We start from the raw sequence: 16,875 nt of genomic DNA on the forward strand, positions 1-16,875 counted from the left end.
ACAAATTGGAGCAAATCTCGGAGCAAATGTCTGCCTTGCAAAGGAATTGATGTTGGAGACCAGTGAATATTCACAACTGGATCTGGATAGTTAAAGAGAGGCTGTATTGGAACTCTGTGCTTCTCTGCTTAACCCAAACATGGCAGCCTTATCAGCTACTGAAGGTTAAAATGCCCCGTTTGTTTTCCCCCAGAAGAATTTTCAACAGCCTTGGTGAAGCATCTGGCTCCTTTTCATTTGCTCTTCCCTACAGTCTGCTATCACCAAGGCCACTCCAGAGTCAAGGTTCAAGGTTCAAGGTTACTTTATTTGTACCAAAAGGTAAATTTGTCTACGCATACATGGACAGAGACTGACATGAACTCATCTGCACACATGATGCATGCTCCCCACCCCTACCCCCGCCATTGGCCTCCGCTCTGCTACTACCCCTGAGATCGGCCGTGTGGCAGAAATGCTGCTGCAGCCCCAACACACTCATTGCATCAATTCGGATGAGAGACTATTTCAAAGCTCAGCGTACATAAACAAATCAAATGTATATGTGCGGATGTTTTAATTCAGATGTGTGCCATTATTATGTTCAACTAGTAATAATTGTGGAGTAATTGCTGTATTTTTGTTTGAGGTAATTGGGTGTGAAAATGAATTGCCCTTTTAGGGATCAATAAAGTTGTTTGAATCTTGAATCTTGACACTTGACATCTGATATTCTTATGTGCATAAATAAATAAATGTAGGGGAACAAAGGTCCAAGTGTTTAGGGTGCTGGTGCTTCCTGTGTCTTACTATAAGGTTGTGAAACATGGGCTGTAACCAGTGACCTAAGGTGAGAAATCAATGTCATTGATATCTGAAGGATTGTGGGATACTGCTGGACTTACTTTCTGTCAAAGAAGTGGTTAGTTAGGGAGACAGGTGAGGATTATTGCTTATATTGTTAGAGAAATTCAACTATGACATTTTGCTCATGTGGCAAACACGGCTCTATGTATGGTCCAGCAAGCAGGTGCCTCGGTGTCGAGGTGGCGAAGTTAGAAGCCAGAAGGCTGCTGAAAATAGATGTTTTCTTTCCACAGGTGGGGATGGATCAGTTGTCTGCCTGAGTGGTTGTCTTCCAGTACCTGGTGGATATGGTACAGCATTACATGGCCCCAATGCATGCCCCCTGACTTGACTTATTTTGAGATCTTGAAAAAATATTTTTATCAGGTGAATCAACTGGACGTGGTGGTCCTGGGCTGGTGGATTTTCCTGCAGCTAGGATGCCAGTTACATGCTCCCTTAAAACCCTGTGGCATTGTGCTGGCCAATACAACTGCACATAGAGTTAGAGTGGCCTTTTACTGCAACCAGTCCAAAGCGCTCATGTGCAGTAATCATGCTGTTTAATCAGCATCTTGATATGTGAAACATGCCATGTGGGTGGATTATATTTGTAAAGTTTCAGAACCACTATTGGTGTAACAATTAAGGTCACAAAGAAAGTGACTGTGCATAAAAGTACAAGTAATAAATTCAGTTTTGTATGTTGCACATAGTGGTGCAGCTTAGCTAAAATTACCATAATAATTGATCATTTTGTGACTAAAGCACCAAATTTGGCACACATATTCTACATTAAGTAATGTTTATTTTCAGATGTGGAGGCATCCTGGAGCTGACCTCTAATGACCTACAGGGGTCAATGAAAAATTACACAGGGGTCAAAATTCAAAAAATGTTCCAATCATATTGAAAGGTATATCATATTATTTGTAACGTAAAGATTCAAAAAAGGTATAGAACTATCTATGCGTTAATAGAGTTTTAAAAATATATATTTTACACCACCTGTCATACTTAGTTATCATGTTACAGGGTAACATATATGTCATCCAATGGATGTCGACCTTGTTTGACCTTTACTTTGGAGACCAAGCATTCAGCACAGACAAAACTATTCCATTTATTAATCCTATTAGCTCATCCAATAATTTGCATCACTTTATTACCAAAATTAGTGCAAGTTTAACTTTTGACCCTTGTACAAACTGAAATTGACCTTTGTCACCGTTTTGCTGTTTTTACCCCATAACTACATAACATTCAGTCATAGATTGTCTAAACGATACCTTTTTGGAATCTTTATGATCAGACAAATAATTTGGTATACCTTTCAATATGATTAGTTCACTTTTAAATTTTGACCCCTGTTTAATTCTTTATTGACCCCTGTAGGTTAGAGGTCAGCTACAGGATGCCTCCACATCTGAAATAAGCTTTAGTTAATTTAGAATATGTGTGCCAAAGTTCATGCTTTAGTCACAAAAATGCACAATGATTTTGCCTGTCTGCTGCACTAACAGAATGATCAGATAAAAAATGAACCTGTCATCAAACATTTAATAAAGCAGGGTGAATTTAACGCTCAGGGTAATTGGTGTGAAAAGTGATATTTTGTGGCCACATTTTGATGAAAGGTGACAGAACGCCACAAAAGGCGCTTTACCGCTGAGGTAAGAAATCATACGGCAACTTTAAATTTCACAAGTCAGCTGTCTGAGAATAAATTAGCTCCACAAATTACCAACATGCTGTTATAAATTATCCACCAGGCTTTTTTTACACAAAGGCTTCAGTGTGCATTACACAAGTATGAGTCACAAACAGGTGGACGTGCACATATATGTGTGCACATGCATGTGTACGCATGTGTGCATGCAGACAATGACACGCATCAGTGACTGAGTGTCAAGTTTCTCTTTGTCTGAAAACCTATCCCAGGTGTAAGGTAGCAAGCCGCCTTAATGAAAGACACCAACACGTGTTTCATAATTTAGCACCTGTTTCATCCAGCGACAGAACGGGACGTCTCTGCTTTGACATTTGTGACATCTGATGTGTGTTTGCAGATCGGGGAGCTCAAGAATTATTACAGCTTTCGCCACCACCACACGGTGAAAAGGTCACCTGTGCCCAACAAAGAGGTCGCTGTGAGCGTCTCCAAGGAAACTGAGGTATAGTAATGGGATACTTGGAGAAGTGGCAGACTCTGCTCAATTATTCATCAGCAGCGTGTCCCAACTCCCCTCAAAATCATTAGCACACACGTCATGAAGTGACCCCACCTACTAGAAACAACAGTCACATTCATCATTCCCAGGCTCTACACGTGCATGCAACCTTAAATCCTGATGGTGGCGAGATGGGTGTAACTAGAGTGTCGATTTCAAGGTGAATCCCCACCCAAAATATTCCACTCATAGGACATGGCAGAAACAAGGTTGGGGTTTTTTTGTTTGTTTTGATTTGTTTTTTTGTTTTTTTTCCCCCGAAGGTTTTGAAATGCTCGAAATTATAAATGGACCAGGTGCTTCAGCAATTCACTGTTTCAAAATGTTTGAAACACTAAAGGAAGCAATGCTGTAGTTAATTGGTTTTTCTGAAACACTTTAAAAAGCAAATGAATCAGTTGGTGTAGACAGAGTTTCCCTGGTTAAAAATGTTTGAAACAGACACTGTTTTGAAATGCTCAAAACTATAAATGGACATGGTGCTTTAGTGATTCACTGTTTCAAAATGTTTGAAACACTAAATGAAGCAATGCTGTAATTAATTAGTTTTTCTGAAACACTCGAAAAACTAAATGAATTAGTTGGTGTAGACAGAGTTTCACTGGTTCAAAATGTTTGAAACAGACACCGTTTTGAAATGCTCAAAACTATAAATGGAGCAGTTGCTTCAGCAATTCACTGTTTCAAAATGTTTGAAACACTAAATGAAGCAATGCTGTAGTTAATTCGTTTTTCTGAAACATTTTAAAAAGCAAATGAATCAGTTGGTGTAGACAGAGTTTCACTGGTTCAAAATGTTTTAAACAGACACTGTTTTGAAATGCTCAAAACTATAAATGGGCCAGGTGTTTCAGTGATTCACTGTTTCAAAATGCTTGAAACACTAAATGAAGCAATGCTGTAGTTAAATTTTTTTTTTTCTGAAACACTTGAAAAAGTAAATGAATTAGTCGGTGTAGACAGAGTTTCACTGGTTCAAAATGTTTGAAACAGACACCATTTTGAAATGCTCAAAACTATAAATGGAGCAGTTGCTTCAGCAATTCACTGTTTCAAAATGTTTGAAACACTAAATGAGGCAATGCTGTAGTTTAGTTTTTCTGAAACACTTGAAAAAGTAAATGAATTAGTTGGTGTAGACAGAGTTTCACTGGTTCAAAATGTTTGAAACAGTCACTGTTTTGAAATGCTCAAAACTATAAATGGAGCAGTTGCTTCAGCAATTCACTGTTTCAAAATGTTTGAAACACTAAATGAAGCAATGCTGTAGTTAATTTGTTTTTCTGACACATTTTAAAAAGCAAATGAATCAGTTGGTGTAGACAGAGTTTCACCAGTTCAAAATGTTTGAAACAGACACTGTTTTGAAATGCTCAAAACTATAAATGGAACAGGTGCTTTAGTGATTCACTGTTTCAAAATGTTTGAAACACTAAATGAAGCAATGCTGTAGTTAATTAGTTTTTCTGAAACACTCGAAAAACTAAATGAATTAGTTGGTGTAGACAGAGTTTCACTGGTTCAAAATGTTTGAAACAGACACTGTTTTGAAATGCTTGAAACTACAAATGGACCAGTTGCTTCAGCAATTCACTGTTTAAAAAGGTTTGAAATGTTAAATGAAGCAAATGCTGTAGTTAATTAGTTTTTCTGAAACACTTGAAAAAGGTTCAAAATGTTTGAAACAGACAGACAGACAGTGACATGCTGTTTCAAAAAACATTCTGTAAACTGAAAGAACCAGTTGGGAGCAATACCAGCTTGCCGAGTGTTACCGACAGGTAGTGGCACCTAAGTGACACCCTGTGACACACGAGAGGCATTAAAAGCCTTTATTCTATTATTATATGGGTCAGAAAATTGTGTTACGCAAATACAATTGTATGAATACATGTTGATGTAACAAAAATTATGCCAAATCAGAAAAAGTTGCAAAGTATAGAAAATACAGTTACAAATAAAAAAAACCAACATGCAGTGATTTTTACATTTACTTTGACTTTTATTTCATCACAGACCGTATGAATCCTTTATATTTCATGTGAGGTCAACGTCATTTCATTTGCTAATATACAGCCATTGCAGCATTTATGGACCGCAACAAACTCCATAAAGGTTGGGGCCGCGGACAATTTAGGGCTAGTGAAGCGATAAAAATAAATAAATATATAAATAAGTAATGATGTTACTTCAAACAGGTGATACCAACAGGTGAGTGCAATAACAACTTAGTAATACCCATCACACCGGAAAATCATTCAGGATCCATTGGCAATGTCCTTAATCCTCATGTTGCTCCTGGTGTGCAGTAACTGCCTTGCATTGTCGCACCCTGACATCGGCATGTGTGTGAATGGGTGAATGCGATGCATCATTGTAAAGCACATTGGCCATGAAAGCACAACATAAATGCAGCCCATTTACATTTCACCGTAAAGGCATCCCAACTTTTTTTGGAATGTGTTGCAGACCTGAATGGCAGGAATGGCTGTGTATTACGAGGCTGTGTTCATACTGTCTGCATTGAAAAGAAGTCAAAGTAAATGTAAAAATAAATGAGCTTATTTTTTATTTCCATTTTCTATAGCTTCCCAACTAGTTCAGATTTTGGGTTGTAGTCAGTTGGTGTTTTCACTAGATGCCACAGATGTCACTCTGCTGCCTCTGAAGTGCAATATAAAGAAGGCTTACTGTCAATTACATCAGAGAATAAATCATATTTTAAAATGCTTGAAACATTCAATCAGCCGGTTACATCATACAGTGGTTCATTTCGTCAAACCACTGAATGAAACCATTCCTTCAGGCAATAATTCATCGTTTCAAAAGGCTTAAAACAGCAGCTCAACCAACAGCTTGATAAAATAATGAACTGTTTAAAAATGCTTCAAGCACTCGCTGAAAAATGCAGAAACAGAGGAGGCAGGCTGCTTGTGGTCAGCTAATTGTCTCCAAAAGGCACACTGCTTTGTAAAAATTAAAAAAGCCATTTCGTGATGGCATCAAAAAATGTAAACTAGAGCTGGCCGCCCGTCTAAACTTAGCAATCGGAGGTTGAAGGGCCTTAGTCAGGGAGGTGACCAAGAATCTGGTGGTTACTCTGAGAAACCATCTCTGCAGCAATCCACCAATCAGGCCTGTATGGTAGAGTGACCAGACAGAAGCCACTCCTTAGTAAAAGGCACATGGCAGCCCACCTGGAGTTTGACAAAAGGCACCTAAAGGTAGAGGTGGGCAGATCGATCCTAATATCGATAATATTGATACCAATGCTGGTATTGATATTGAACGATCCTCGTGTAAAAAGATCGATACTCAAGCGTTTTTTTTCTCTCCCCCATGGACTGACTGCTGCGCACGCAGAGTCATCAAAGTTTACTGTCTGTAAGAGCAGCACTGCACTGTGTCACATAACAAGGATCAGCGCACCCTCCCCACTCTGGTCTTTTGTTGTTGCGCCATCACGTGGCTCAGTCAGCTGCACCAGCCAACAGCCATGCAGGTAGGTTCAGCCTGGCCTGCCCACTCAGCGCTCTCCTCGGGTCAGTCCTCTACCTCAGGAGATTTTAAGTTGTGTTGAGTGATTTTTTTTTTTTTTAAACAAAAATGTTGATTATGATAATAAAGTATTTTGTTGTCACATAGAATGTTTGGCAAAATTCTATCCTAGGTCTTTTGGATCCTTTGGATCTATGAAGCTTAAATATGAAAAAGTATTGGTATCGGTATTGACATCGGCGATACTGGGCCTGTGTTTACTTGGTATTGGATCAATACCAAAATTCCCAGTATCACCCACCTCTACCTGAAGGACTCTCAGACTATTAGAAACAAAATTCTCTGGTCTGATGAGACAAAGATTGAGCTCTTTGGTGTGAATGCCAGGTGTCATGTTTGGAGGAAACAGGCACCATCCCTACAGTGAAGCATGATGGTGACAGCATCTTGCTGTGGGGATGTTTTTCAGCAGCAGGAACTGGGAGACTAGTCAGGGCTGAGGGAAAGATGAATGCAGTAATGTACAGAGACATCCTGGATGAAAAGCTGCTCCAGAGCACTCCTGACCTCAGACTGGGGCGAGATCTGAAAATGGCTGTGCACTGACGCTCCCCATCCAACCTGATGGAGCTTGAGAGGTGCTGCAAAGAGGAATGAGTAAAACTACCCAAAGATAGGTGCACCAAGCTTGTGGCATCATATTCAAGAAGGCTTGAGGCTGAAATTGCTGCCAAAGGTGCATTCAACAAAGTATTGAACAAAGGGTGTGAATACGTATTTCCACGTGATTTCTTTTTTTTTTTCTTATTTTTAATACATTTGCAAAAAAAAAAACTTTTTTTCATGTTGTCATTATGGGGTTTTGTGAGGGGGAAAAATGAATGTACTCCATATTAGAATAAGGCTGTGACATAAAATGTGGAAAAAAACGTTAAGCGCTGTGAATACTTTCTGGATGCATTGTAAATAACTGAACGTGGAGGCAGGCAAGGGACATGCAACTGTGATGTATAAGAATCAACACTATTTTTTCATTCATTCATTTTCTATACCTCATTCACTCACTCATCTTCAACTGCTTACTCTAAATAAGGGTCATGGGGGCAGCTGGGGCCTATCCCAGCAGCCATTGGGCAAGATGCCAGTCTATTCAAAGACTTTATTTCTTTCTGTTTTTTTTTTTGTTTGTTTGTTAAAACAGTCAAACGATTGCTTCAGAAAATGATTCATTTGTAGAAGTGCTTATAAGTGTTAGTGAACAACTCCGTCACAAACAGTGCTTTTTCCAATGGGATCAAAACAGTAAATGACACAAATGCTTCAGAAAATGAATCATGTTCAATATAATGAAAATCTCAATCTCAATCTCAATCTCAATCTCAATTAATTTATAAAGCACTTTAAAATGCATACCAACAACCAAAGCGCTGTACACAACAAGAACAGGCAAGTTAAAATAAATAAATAAATACATAAATAAATAAACCACAGTTAAAAGCAGAAACACTAAAAAGAAAAAAGAAAAAAAACACAAAAAAAAACAACACAAAAATATTTATTTATTTTGAAAATACCTGATTGTTTCATACTGTGCAGCACTCTTAAATGAAACAAGTGCTTCAGGAAATGTTTCACTCTTTCAAAACATGAGTTGACAGCAGGGTTGACTCATGATTTATTGCCATCTGCTCCCGTGTATTTGTTAGTTATTTCATAGTACAACCCCAATTCCAATGAAGTTGGGATGTTGTGTAAAATGTTAATAAAAGCAGAATGCAATCATTTGCAAATCCTCTTCAACCTATATTCAGTTGAATACACCACAAAGACAAGATTTTTAATGTTCAAACTGATAAATATTGATTTCGTGCAAATTTGCTCATTTTGAAATGGATGCCTGCAACACATTTCAAAAAAACTGGGACAGTGATATGTTTACCACTGTGTTACATCACCTTTCCTTCTAACAACAGTCAATAAGAGTTTGGGAACTGAGGACACTAATTGTTGAAGCTTTGTAGATGGAATTCTTTCCCATTCTTGCTTGATGTACAACTTCAGTTGTTCAACAGTCCGGGGTCTCTGTTGCTGTATTTTGTGCTTCATAATGCACCACACATTTTCAATAGACGACAGGTCTGGACTGCAGGCAGGCCAGTCTAGTACCCGCACTCTTTTACTACGAAGCCACGCTGTTGTAACACGTGCAGAATGTGGCTTGGCATTGTGTTGCTGAAATAAGCAGGGACGTCGCTGAAAAAGACGTTGCTTGGATGGCAACATGTGTTGCTCCAAAACCTGGATGAACCTTTCAGCATTGATGGTGCCATCACAGATGTGAAAGTTGCCCATGCCATGGGCACTAACACACCCCCATACTATCACAGATGCTGGCTTTTGAACTTTGCGCTGGTAAGAATCTGGATGGTCTTCTTCCTCTTTTGTCCGGAGGACACGACGTCCATGATTTCCAAAAACAATTTGAAATTTGGACTCATCAGACCACAGCACACTTTTCCACTTTGCGTCTGTCCATTTCAAATGAGCTCGGGCCCAGAGAAGGCAGCGGCGTTTCCAGATGTTGTTGATGTATGGCTTTCGCTTTGTATGGTAGAGGTTTAACTTGCACTTGTAGATGTAGTGACGAACTGTGTTAACCGACAATGGTTTTCTGAAGTGTTCCTGAGCCCACGCAGTAAGATCCTTTACACAATGATGTTGGTTTTTAATGCGGTGCCGCTTGAGGGATCAAAGGTCACATTCATTGTTGGTTTTCGGCCTTGCCACTTACGTGTAGAAAGTTCTCCATATTCTCTGAATCTTCTTATTATGGACTGTAGATGATGGAATCCCTAAATTCCTTGCAATTGAACATTGAGAAACATTATTCTTAAACTGTTGGACTATTTTTTCACGCAGTTGTTGACAAAGTGGTGATCCTCGCCCCGTCTTTTCTTGTGAATGGCCGAGCCTTTTGGGGATGCTCCTTTTATACCAAATCACGACACTCACCTGTTTCCAATTAGGTGTTCTTTGAGCATTCATCAACTTTCCCAGTCTTTTGTTGCCCTGTCCCAACTTTTTAAAAATCTGTTGCAGGCATCCATGTCAAAATTAGCAAATATCTGCACAAAAACAACAAAGTCTATCAGTTTTAACATTGAATGCCTTGTCTTTGTGGTGTATTCAATTGAATATATGTTGAAGAGGATTTTCAAATCATTGTGTTGTGTTTTTTATTTACATTTTACACAACGTGCCAACTTAGAATTGGGGTTGTAGAAGGGAAAAATATATAAAAATCACAATTCACTGTTGTAATAACTGATCCATTTTCAGGTGGACTGGCTTCAGCAGCAGGTCATCCAGACAAGAATAAAAAGGAACTCTGTTCTCATGTGGAACACCAAGCCCTTTCCCTCTTCCCATCTTGGGTCCAGCCGCTCCGTGATGATGCACCTCAGTGACCTGATGTGGAACCGCCTGTGGTATATGGTGAGTCATGTATTTTGTCTGAGCTGGGATGAAAACACAAACTCCTGAACCCAGACACGCCAAGACAAAAATAGAGTACGATTTATTTATTCCTATGGGCTAAAACTATTTGCTCCACAGCGCTGCAGTGATGAATCGGAAGGCTGCCGCTCTCATATGAACATAGTGGGGGCTTGGAGCAGAGGCTATACCGGGGAGGGCGTGGTGCTGTCTGTCCTGGATGACGGCATTGAGAGAGAGCATCCTGATCTCAAGCCAAATTATGTAAGTGCCCTGGGATGGGATGTTTTTCTTTGAAAGGAGACATTAATCACAAGTAATCTGGCAGCACTCGGAGTATAGCAGCAGAAAGATATTGCAAAAGAGCTTTTGGGCCAAAGGTTTGGCGAAGCGTATTGAAATAGACCCTGAGTGTCTGAACTACTTAACTGTCTCGACGAATGTTTAATAAAAAAAGAAATAAAGATGCTCTTTGTGATCCGTCTGATAAAACAGAGACAGATAGCCAGCTGCTTTTTCTGATGTGCTGCTGCTTTCTATCTGTATCAGGATCCACTTGCCAGCTACGATGTGAATGGACAAGATCAAGATCCTTCTCCTCGTGATTACACCAACTAGTAAGAGCAAGTCTAACTAGCTCTTTGCCATTTCATCATTATATATTTAGGGTTAGCGCTATGCAAGCTGTTGCATATTTTCAGTAATTACATGCATATATATGGAAATGTAAATTTCCTCATCTGATTTCTCTTCATGCATATGCATCTAATGTTCTGATGTTCTCCTCCTTCCTCCAAAGCCATGGGACTCAGTGTGCGGGGATGGTTGCTGCAGCAGCGACTAACCCGCATTGCACAGTTGGCGTTTCTTCCCGTGCCAGAATCGGCGGTAAGTCCATGAGCGTATCATGCCTCATGAGGAAGCCTGGGGTTTGGTGCACGTGCAATGCAAGCAAAGAGCGTCTGTTTTCTGCAGGGATCCGCATGCTGGATGGAGATGTGACAGACAGTGTGGAGGCCCAGTCACTGAGCTTCAGACGCCAACACATTGACATCTATTTAGCCAGCTGGGGGCCAAAGGATGATGGGAAAACTTTGGAGGGACCCGGTCCTCTGGCTCGTCTGGCTTTGCAGGATGGCGTTAAAAAAGTGAGAGAAGGGGGGAAAGTGGAGGCTGCACGAGAACAGCCTGTTTGTTTACGTCTGTGTCCTCGCCTATGGCTCTTCATTTGCTTCAGTGTTTTATCTGGATCTCTTTAACATTGTGTAATTATCTTTAATAAATTAACCACCTCTGTCTGTTTCCCTGATTAATCCCAGGGCAGGAACGGGAGAGGCTCTATATTTGTCTGGGCAGCTGGGAATGGAGGGCAAACAGGTGACCATTGTTCCTGTGATGGCTACAGCAGCAGTATCTACACTATCTCTATCAGCAGCAGCAGCACACGGCGTGGAAGGCAGCCAGATCACCTGGAACCGTGTTCGTCCACGCTGGCCACAGCTAACACCGGTGGGGAGGCAGACAAGATGGTGAGAAGAGGCTGTGAGAAACAGACTCGGTGTACCGCATACAGATGGGTGACAAATGACGGGAAAGACCTGACTAAATGAGCGGAGAAATCTAATCCCACACAGATGCACTGCGTGGTACAATTAAGCAATTAGCATCCAGTCCCAGAGGTGGATCTAGCTTCAGGAGAAGGGGAGCTGTGTCTCGGTACAGTCAAAAAATGGCTCATTGGATGAACTTAATTCAGTTATGTGCAGGATTTCCATCTAATAAATATATATAGCCCCAACCAAATAAAACACATAAATTCAAGACAATGTAATTTAATTGAGTTGGGACTATATTTTTTAGGTGGAAATCCAATCCAGTGAGTCAGTTGTTTGAATGTATCATACAAACAAATGACTCACTGGATGAACTCAATTCAATTAAGGGCAGGATTTCCAGCTAATACATATATATAGCCCCAACCAAATAAAACACATCAATTCAAGACAATGTAATTTAATTGAGTTGGGACTATATTTATTTTTTAGATGGAAATCAAATCCAATGAGTCGGTTGTTTGAGTGTATCATACAAACAAATGACTCATTGGAAGGACTAAATTCAATTAAGGGCAGGATTTCTATCTAATAAATATATGTAGCCCCAACCAAATAAAGCACATCCATGCAAGAAAATGTAATTTAACTGAGTTGGGACTACATTTATTTTTTAGATAGAAAACGAATCCAATGAGTCGGGTTTTTTGAGTCATTGGATGAACTCAATTCAATTATGGCAGGATTTCTAGCTAATAAATATATGTAGTCCCAATTAAATTAAATACAATTAAATTATCTTGCATGGATGTGTTTTATTTGACTTGGGGCTACATATATTTATTAAATGGAAATCCTGCTCATAATTGAATTGAGTCCATCCAATGTATCAGTTTTCTGTTGCAAAGGAACCCAATGTGGGGTCTGGAGGCATGCCAGCCTCCCACCTCCAGAAAAAAATAAATAAATAAATAATAATAATAATAATTATATATATATATATACACACACACACGCCCTTTTTTCCTGCATTCTAAGGCTAGTTTCTCACGGAGCGGAAAATGCTGGCGAACGTTGTGTTTTTTAGATTCCCCAACTTTTTTGGTGAAAATCAAGGTTTGCCTCTGTCATTACCGATATTTAGTGACATATAGCAGCATGAGCGTGAATGTTTGCGAAAGTGTTTACAAATAAATTTGTGACAATTAGCAACTATTTGCCACTCTTTTGCCACTGTTTGGGAACGTTTGGGACCTTTTGGCAATTTCTGGTACAACACCAGGTTGATTCGCCAGCATTCAGATTTCTCCTGACCACTGTGGAAGACAATGCTCAGAAGACTTGCCTGTAGAAGCTATATAGAAGATGGATTTCCAGAATATGGAAAGTAATTACTGGTCATCAGGTCTACAAAACCACCTTGTTTCCCAATCAGATAACCAATGCATCGCAACCTACCAAAAGCTACTGCAACCAGATATATGGACCTCAACTTGGCCTTTTCCAGTTGCTGAGGTCCTCAGCACTGAGACATTGTGTGCACATTCGTTTCACTCAGTCATTCCAGTGGTACCATCAGAGATCCAATATAAAAGGCCTCCAGTCATCACTTCAGGGTCACTAGCTGGTACCAAAGTCACTCGTCCAGTAAGCCTCAGCATCAGTACCATAAAGACTTTGACCTGTTCTCCTGCAAAGGTATCACCATCACCAAGCACCTCTGTCCAGTCATCTCATGACTCCTTAAACTCTTCCCAGGCATCTGCTGATCTCTCAGCAAGATCACCTACAAACAGATGCACATCTGATGGCTGAGCCCAGGAAGTCATTCAGATCCTGGATGTCAGTGTTGATCCTGGTCAGTAGGAAAACCCAGACACTCCAACTCCTTCCTCAACTAATACAGCATCCAGATGTCTCAAAAATATCACAGCATCATCTGCATAGTAAACAAGTGCACGTAAACCTCTGACCTTAAAGAATATGCTGCATCTGCTTTACTATATTACAGAACATATTGTTCAGATATTATATTGCTTCTTGGATTATCCACCGCCTCCCTGACAGAGCACAGCGCTTTCATACCTACCTTGCATAACCAGTTATTATAAATGGGCAAAAATACTTGACTTGAGCACCGCTGACTGAAATTAGATTTATTGTTGAACAGTTTACATCTGAGTATGTGGAAAATACAGTGACTCAGCAGCCTCAGAGGACAGGAAGATAAAGGGCTATTTCAGACTCTCTTTTTCATAAATTAATAAAAGGAAATCAAGCTTCTGATTTTGTTTTGTTTTTTTGATAATGCATTTTCTATATTTACTTGCAATTGAAAGGATAAACAGTCACATGCAGTCATTGAAATAGAGTTGTAATCCTGAAATTTTCCAAAAACACACATAACACCAAAACTGTATTTTAGCACAGAATTTGTCATTTTATTTTCTACTCTAACAGAGTACTTGGGATTGTGTAGGAAGAGAATTATTATTATTATTATTATTATTATTATTATTTACACATTCATGAAAGTTGATTTTCTTTATTATACTCACCTTTAAAGCTACAGTATGTATGAAGAGATAAACTGACACGTCCTCCTCCCTTCACTTCCTGATTGTTTATGTCGCATATAAAATGACGTCACTGCAATTTGCTTTGCTGACCCCGCCCACATTGAAGAGGTACTATTTGCAGTAGAAAAGGACGGTCTTGGAACCAAACCAAGTAGAGCTGAGTAGAGTAGAGCCGAGTAGTGCTGGAGCTTTGTAGTAGAAAAGCGCCTTAACTGTAGTGTTGCACATCTAAGAACTGACCTTTCAATAGATACTATACAGATACAATAGATACAAAACAAATTAAAGCCTTTGGCTAAAATCCAGCACACTGATTTGCATGATCTTCTACGTGATGTAATTTTCAGAGGTGACAGGCGGGCGGCTCTCTAGACTTTTGTTGGGCCAACACTGTGGGCGTTTAAAGGCAGAACAGAGGATGCTCTTCGGACTTCACTCCCTCGCTCAAACTGCTTTATTGGCAGGTTTTTGCACTTTTTGTTGGAGTCTGTGTTTGCACAATCCACTTTTCACTCATTCACTCTCACAGTATGCCATTATGATCTTAGAATTAAAAAGCCATCACTGTGCTTTGCAGAATGTTTGGTCAATTCAATTAAATAAACCAAATGTGCTACAACCAGCATAACTGAATTAGTCAAGTCCAACCATTTATGTTTTACATCATTACATCTACATCAGTATAATAGTACTGTTAGCACTAATTAACAGGTATCAATAGCTTGGTGCCGTTAGCTACAGTGATGGTGCCACATTACAGAGACAATATGCCATAGTTTTTAATACTTGCACCAAGAAACCCATTTTAAGAACTAGAGCTCAACCGATATATCGGTTGGCTTGTAATATCAGCCAATATGAGCAATTATCAAACATACCAGTATTGACGTTAATTTTGCAGATATGAAAACTTTTATTTTACTTGAAACAACACCAAAAAAAAAACACTTTGTCTGTCCAATTAGCTAAACTGCAGGATTGTCTTACAGACATAAAGACATGGATGACCTCTAATTTCCTGCTTTTAAACTCAGATAAAACTGAAGTTATTGTACTTGGCCCCACAAATCTTAGAAACATGGTGTCTAACCAGATCCTTACTCTGGATGGCATTACCCTGACCTCTAGTAATACTGTGAGAAATCTTGGAGTCATTTTTGATCAGGATATGTCATTCAAAGTGCATATTAAACAAATATGTAGGACTGCTTTTTTGCATTTACGCAATATCTCTAAAATCAGAAAGGTCTTGTCTCAGAGTGATGCTGAAAAACTAATTCATGCATTTATTTCCTCTAGGCTGGACTATTGTAATTCATTATTATCAGGTTGTCCTAAAAGTTCCCTAAAAAGCCTTCAGTTAATTCAAAATGCTGCAGCTAGAGTACTGACGGGGACTAGAAGGAGAGAGCATATCTCACCCATATTGGCCTCTCTTCATTGGCTTCCTGTTAATTCTAGAATAGAATTTAAAATTCTTCTTCTTACTTATAAGGTTTTGAATAATCAGGTCCCATCTTATCTTAGGGACCTCGTAGTACCATATTACCCCAATAGAGCGCTTCGCTCTCAGACTGCAGGCTTACTTGTAGTTCCTAGGGTTTGTAAGAGTAGAATGGGAGGCAGAGCCTTCAGCTTTCAGGCTCCTCTCCTGTGGAACCAGCTCCCAATTCAGATCAGGGAGACAGACACCCTCTCTACTTTTAAGATTAGGCTTAAAACTTTCCTTTTTGCTAAAGCTTATAGTTAGGGCTGGATCAGGTGACCCTGAACCATCCCTTAGTTATGCTGCTATAGACGTAGACTGCTGGGGGGTTCCCATGATGCACTGTTTCTTTTTCTTTTTGCTCTGTATGCACCACTCTGCATTTAATCATTAGTGATCGATCTCTGCTCCCCTCCACAGCATGTCTTTTTCCTGGTTCTCTCCCTCAGCCCCAACCAGTCCCAGCAGAAGACTGCCCCTCCCTGAGCCTGGTTCTGCTGGAGGTTTCTTCCTGTTAAAAGGGAGTTTTTCCTTCCCACTGTAGCCAAGTGCTTGCTCACAGGGGGTCGTTTTGACCGTTGGGGTTTTACATAATTATTGTATGGCCTTGCCTTACAATATAAAGCGCCTTGGGGCAACTGTTTGTTGTGATTTGGCGCTATATAAAAATTGATTGATTGATTGATTGATTGATTGATAGGTGTCATTATGCAGTTTGTCCAGCAGAGGGTACTCCAACAGCATTTTTTACAATGCTGTCAAGCATGGCTGGGACCTTATCTCCCCTTGGTAACATGAGCTACAATACTAAAAAAATAATAGTATAAAAATTTCATGTTTGATCTCCTTTATAATAAGGGCTTAATTATGAAATGTTAGGAATCATTGCCATTTTTATGAATATATCGGCATCATAATTTTTTTTACTTCTTAACCCTCTCAGGCTCAAATTAATTTTTAGTAACAGGAAAAATCAGATATTTAGCTGTTGCAAATCTGCAGCACCTGCCTTGAGAGGGTTAAGCAACCCAGTCCAGTTGAAGATTCAAGCTTCTCTACTGTCTTTGACAGGTTGTCTTGGGTCCAAAGCAGAGCTGCAGCAGTGCTCCGTCCGGGACCTCCTTCTCCTCCTCTGCAGCTGCAGGTGTCATCGCTCTCACGTTGCACGCCAAGTAATCAGCACTCCTGAAGACAACATCCACACATTC

At 39.8% G+C, this 16,875-nt stretch overlaps 1 protein-coding gene across 1 annotated transcript in view; it reads left to right on the forward strand.

Moving 5' to 3' along the window:
- The window catches only part of pcsk5a (proprotein convertase subtilisin/kexin type 5a), an 88,483-nt gene that overhangs the window by 5,089 nt on the left and 66,519 nt on the right, over positions 1 to 16,875 (forward strand). The window contains exons 2-9 of the mRNA XM_034192191.1: positions 2,895 to 2,999; positions 9,894 to 10,049; positions 10,170 to 10,313; positions 10,599 to 10,666; positions 10,849 to 10,937; positions 11,025 to 11,197; positions 11,369 to 11,578; positions 16,739 to 16,839. Coding sequence (XP_034048082.1) covers positions 2,895 to 2,999; positions 9,894 to 10,049; positions 10,170 to 10,313; positions 10,599 to 10,666; positions 10,849 to 10,937; positions 11,025 to 11,197; positions 11,369 to 11,578; positions 16,739 to 16,839 — 1,046 coding nt within the window. The remainder of the gene's footprint in view (positions 1 to 2,894; positions 3,000 to 9,893; positions 10,050 to 10,169; positions 10,314 to 10,598; positions 10,667 to 10,848; positions 10,938 to 11,024; positions 11,198 to 11,368; positions 11,579 to 16,738; positions 16,840 to 16,875) is intronic.

This window comes from Thalassophryne amazonica, chromosome 17 (assembly GCF_902500255.1).
Source record: "Thalassophryne amazonica chromosome 17, fThaAma1.1, whole genome shotgun sequence".
Classification (NCBI taxonomy): Eukaryota; Metazoa; Chordata; class Actinopteri; order Batrachoidiformes; family Batrachoididae; genus Thalassophryne; species Thalassophryne amazonica.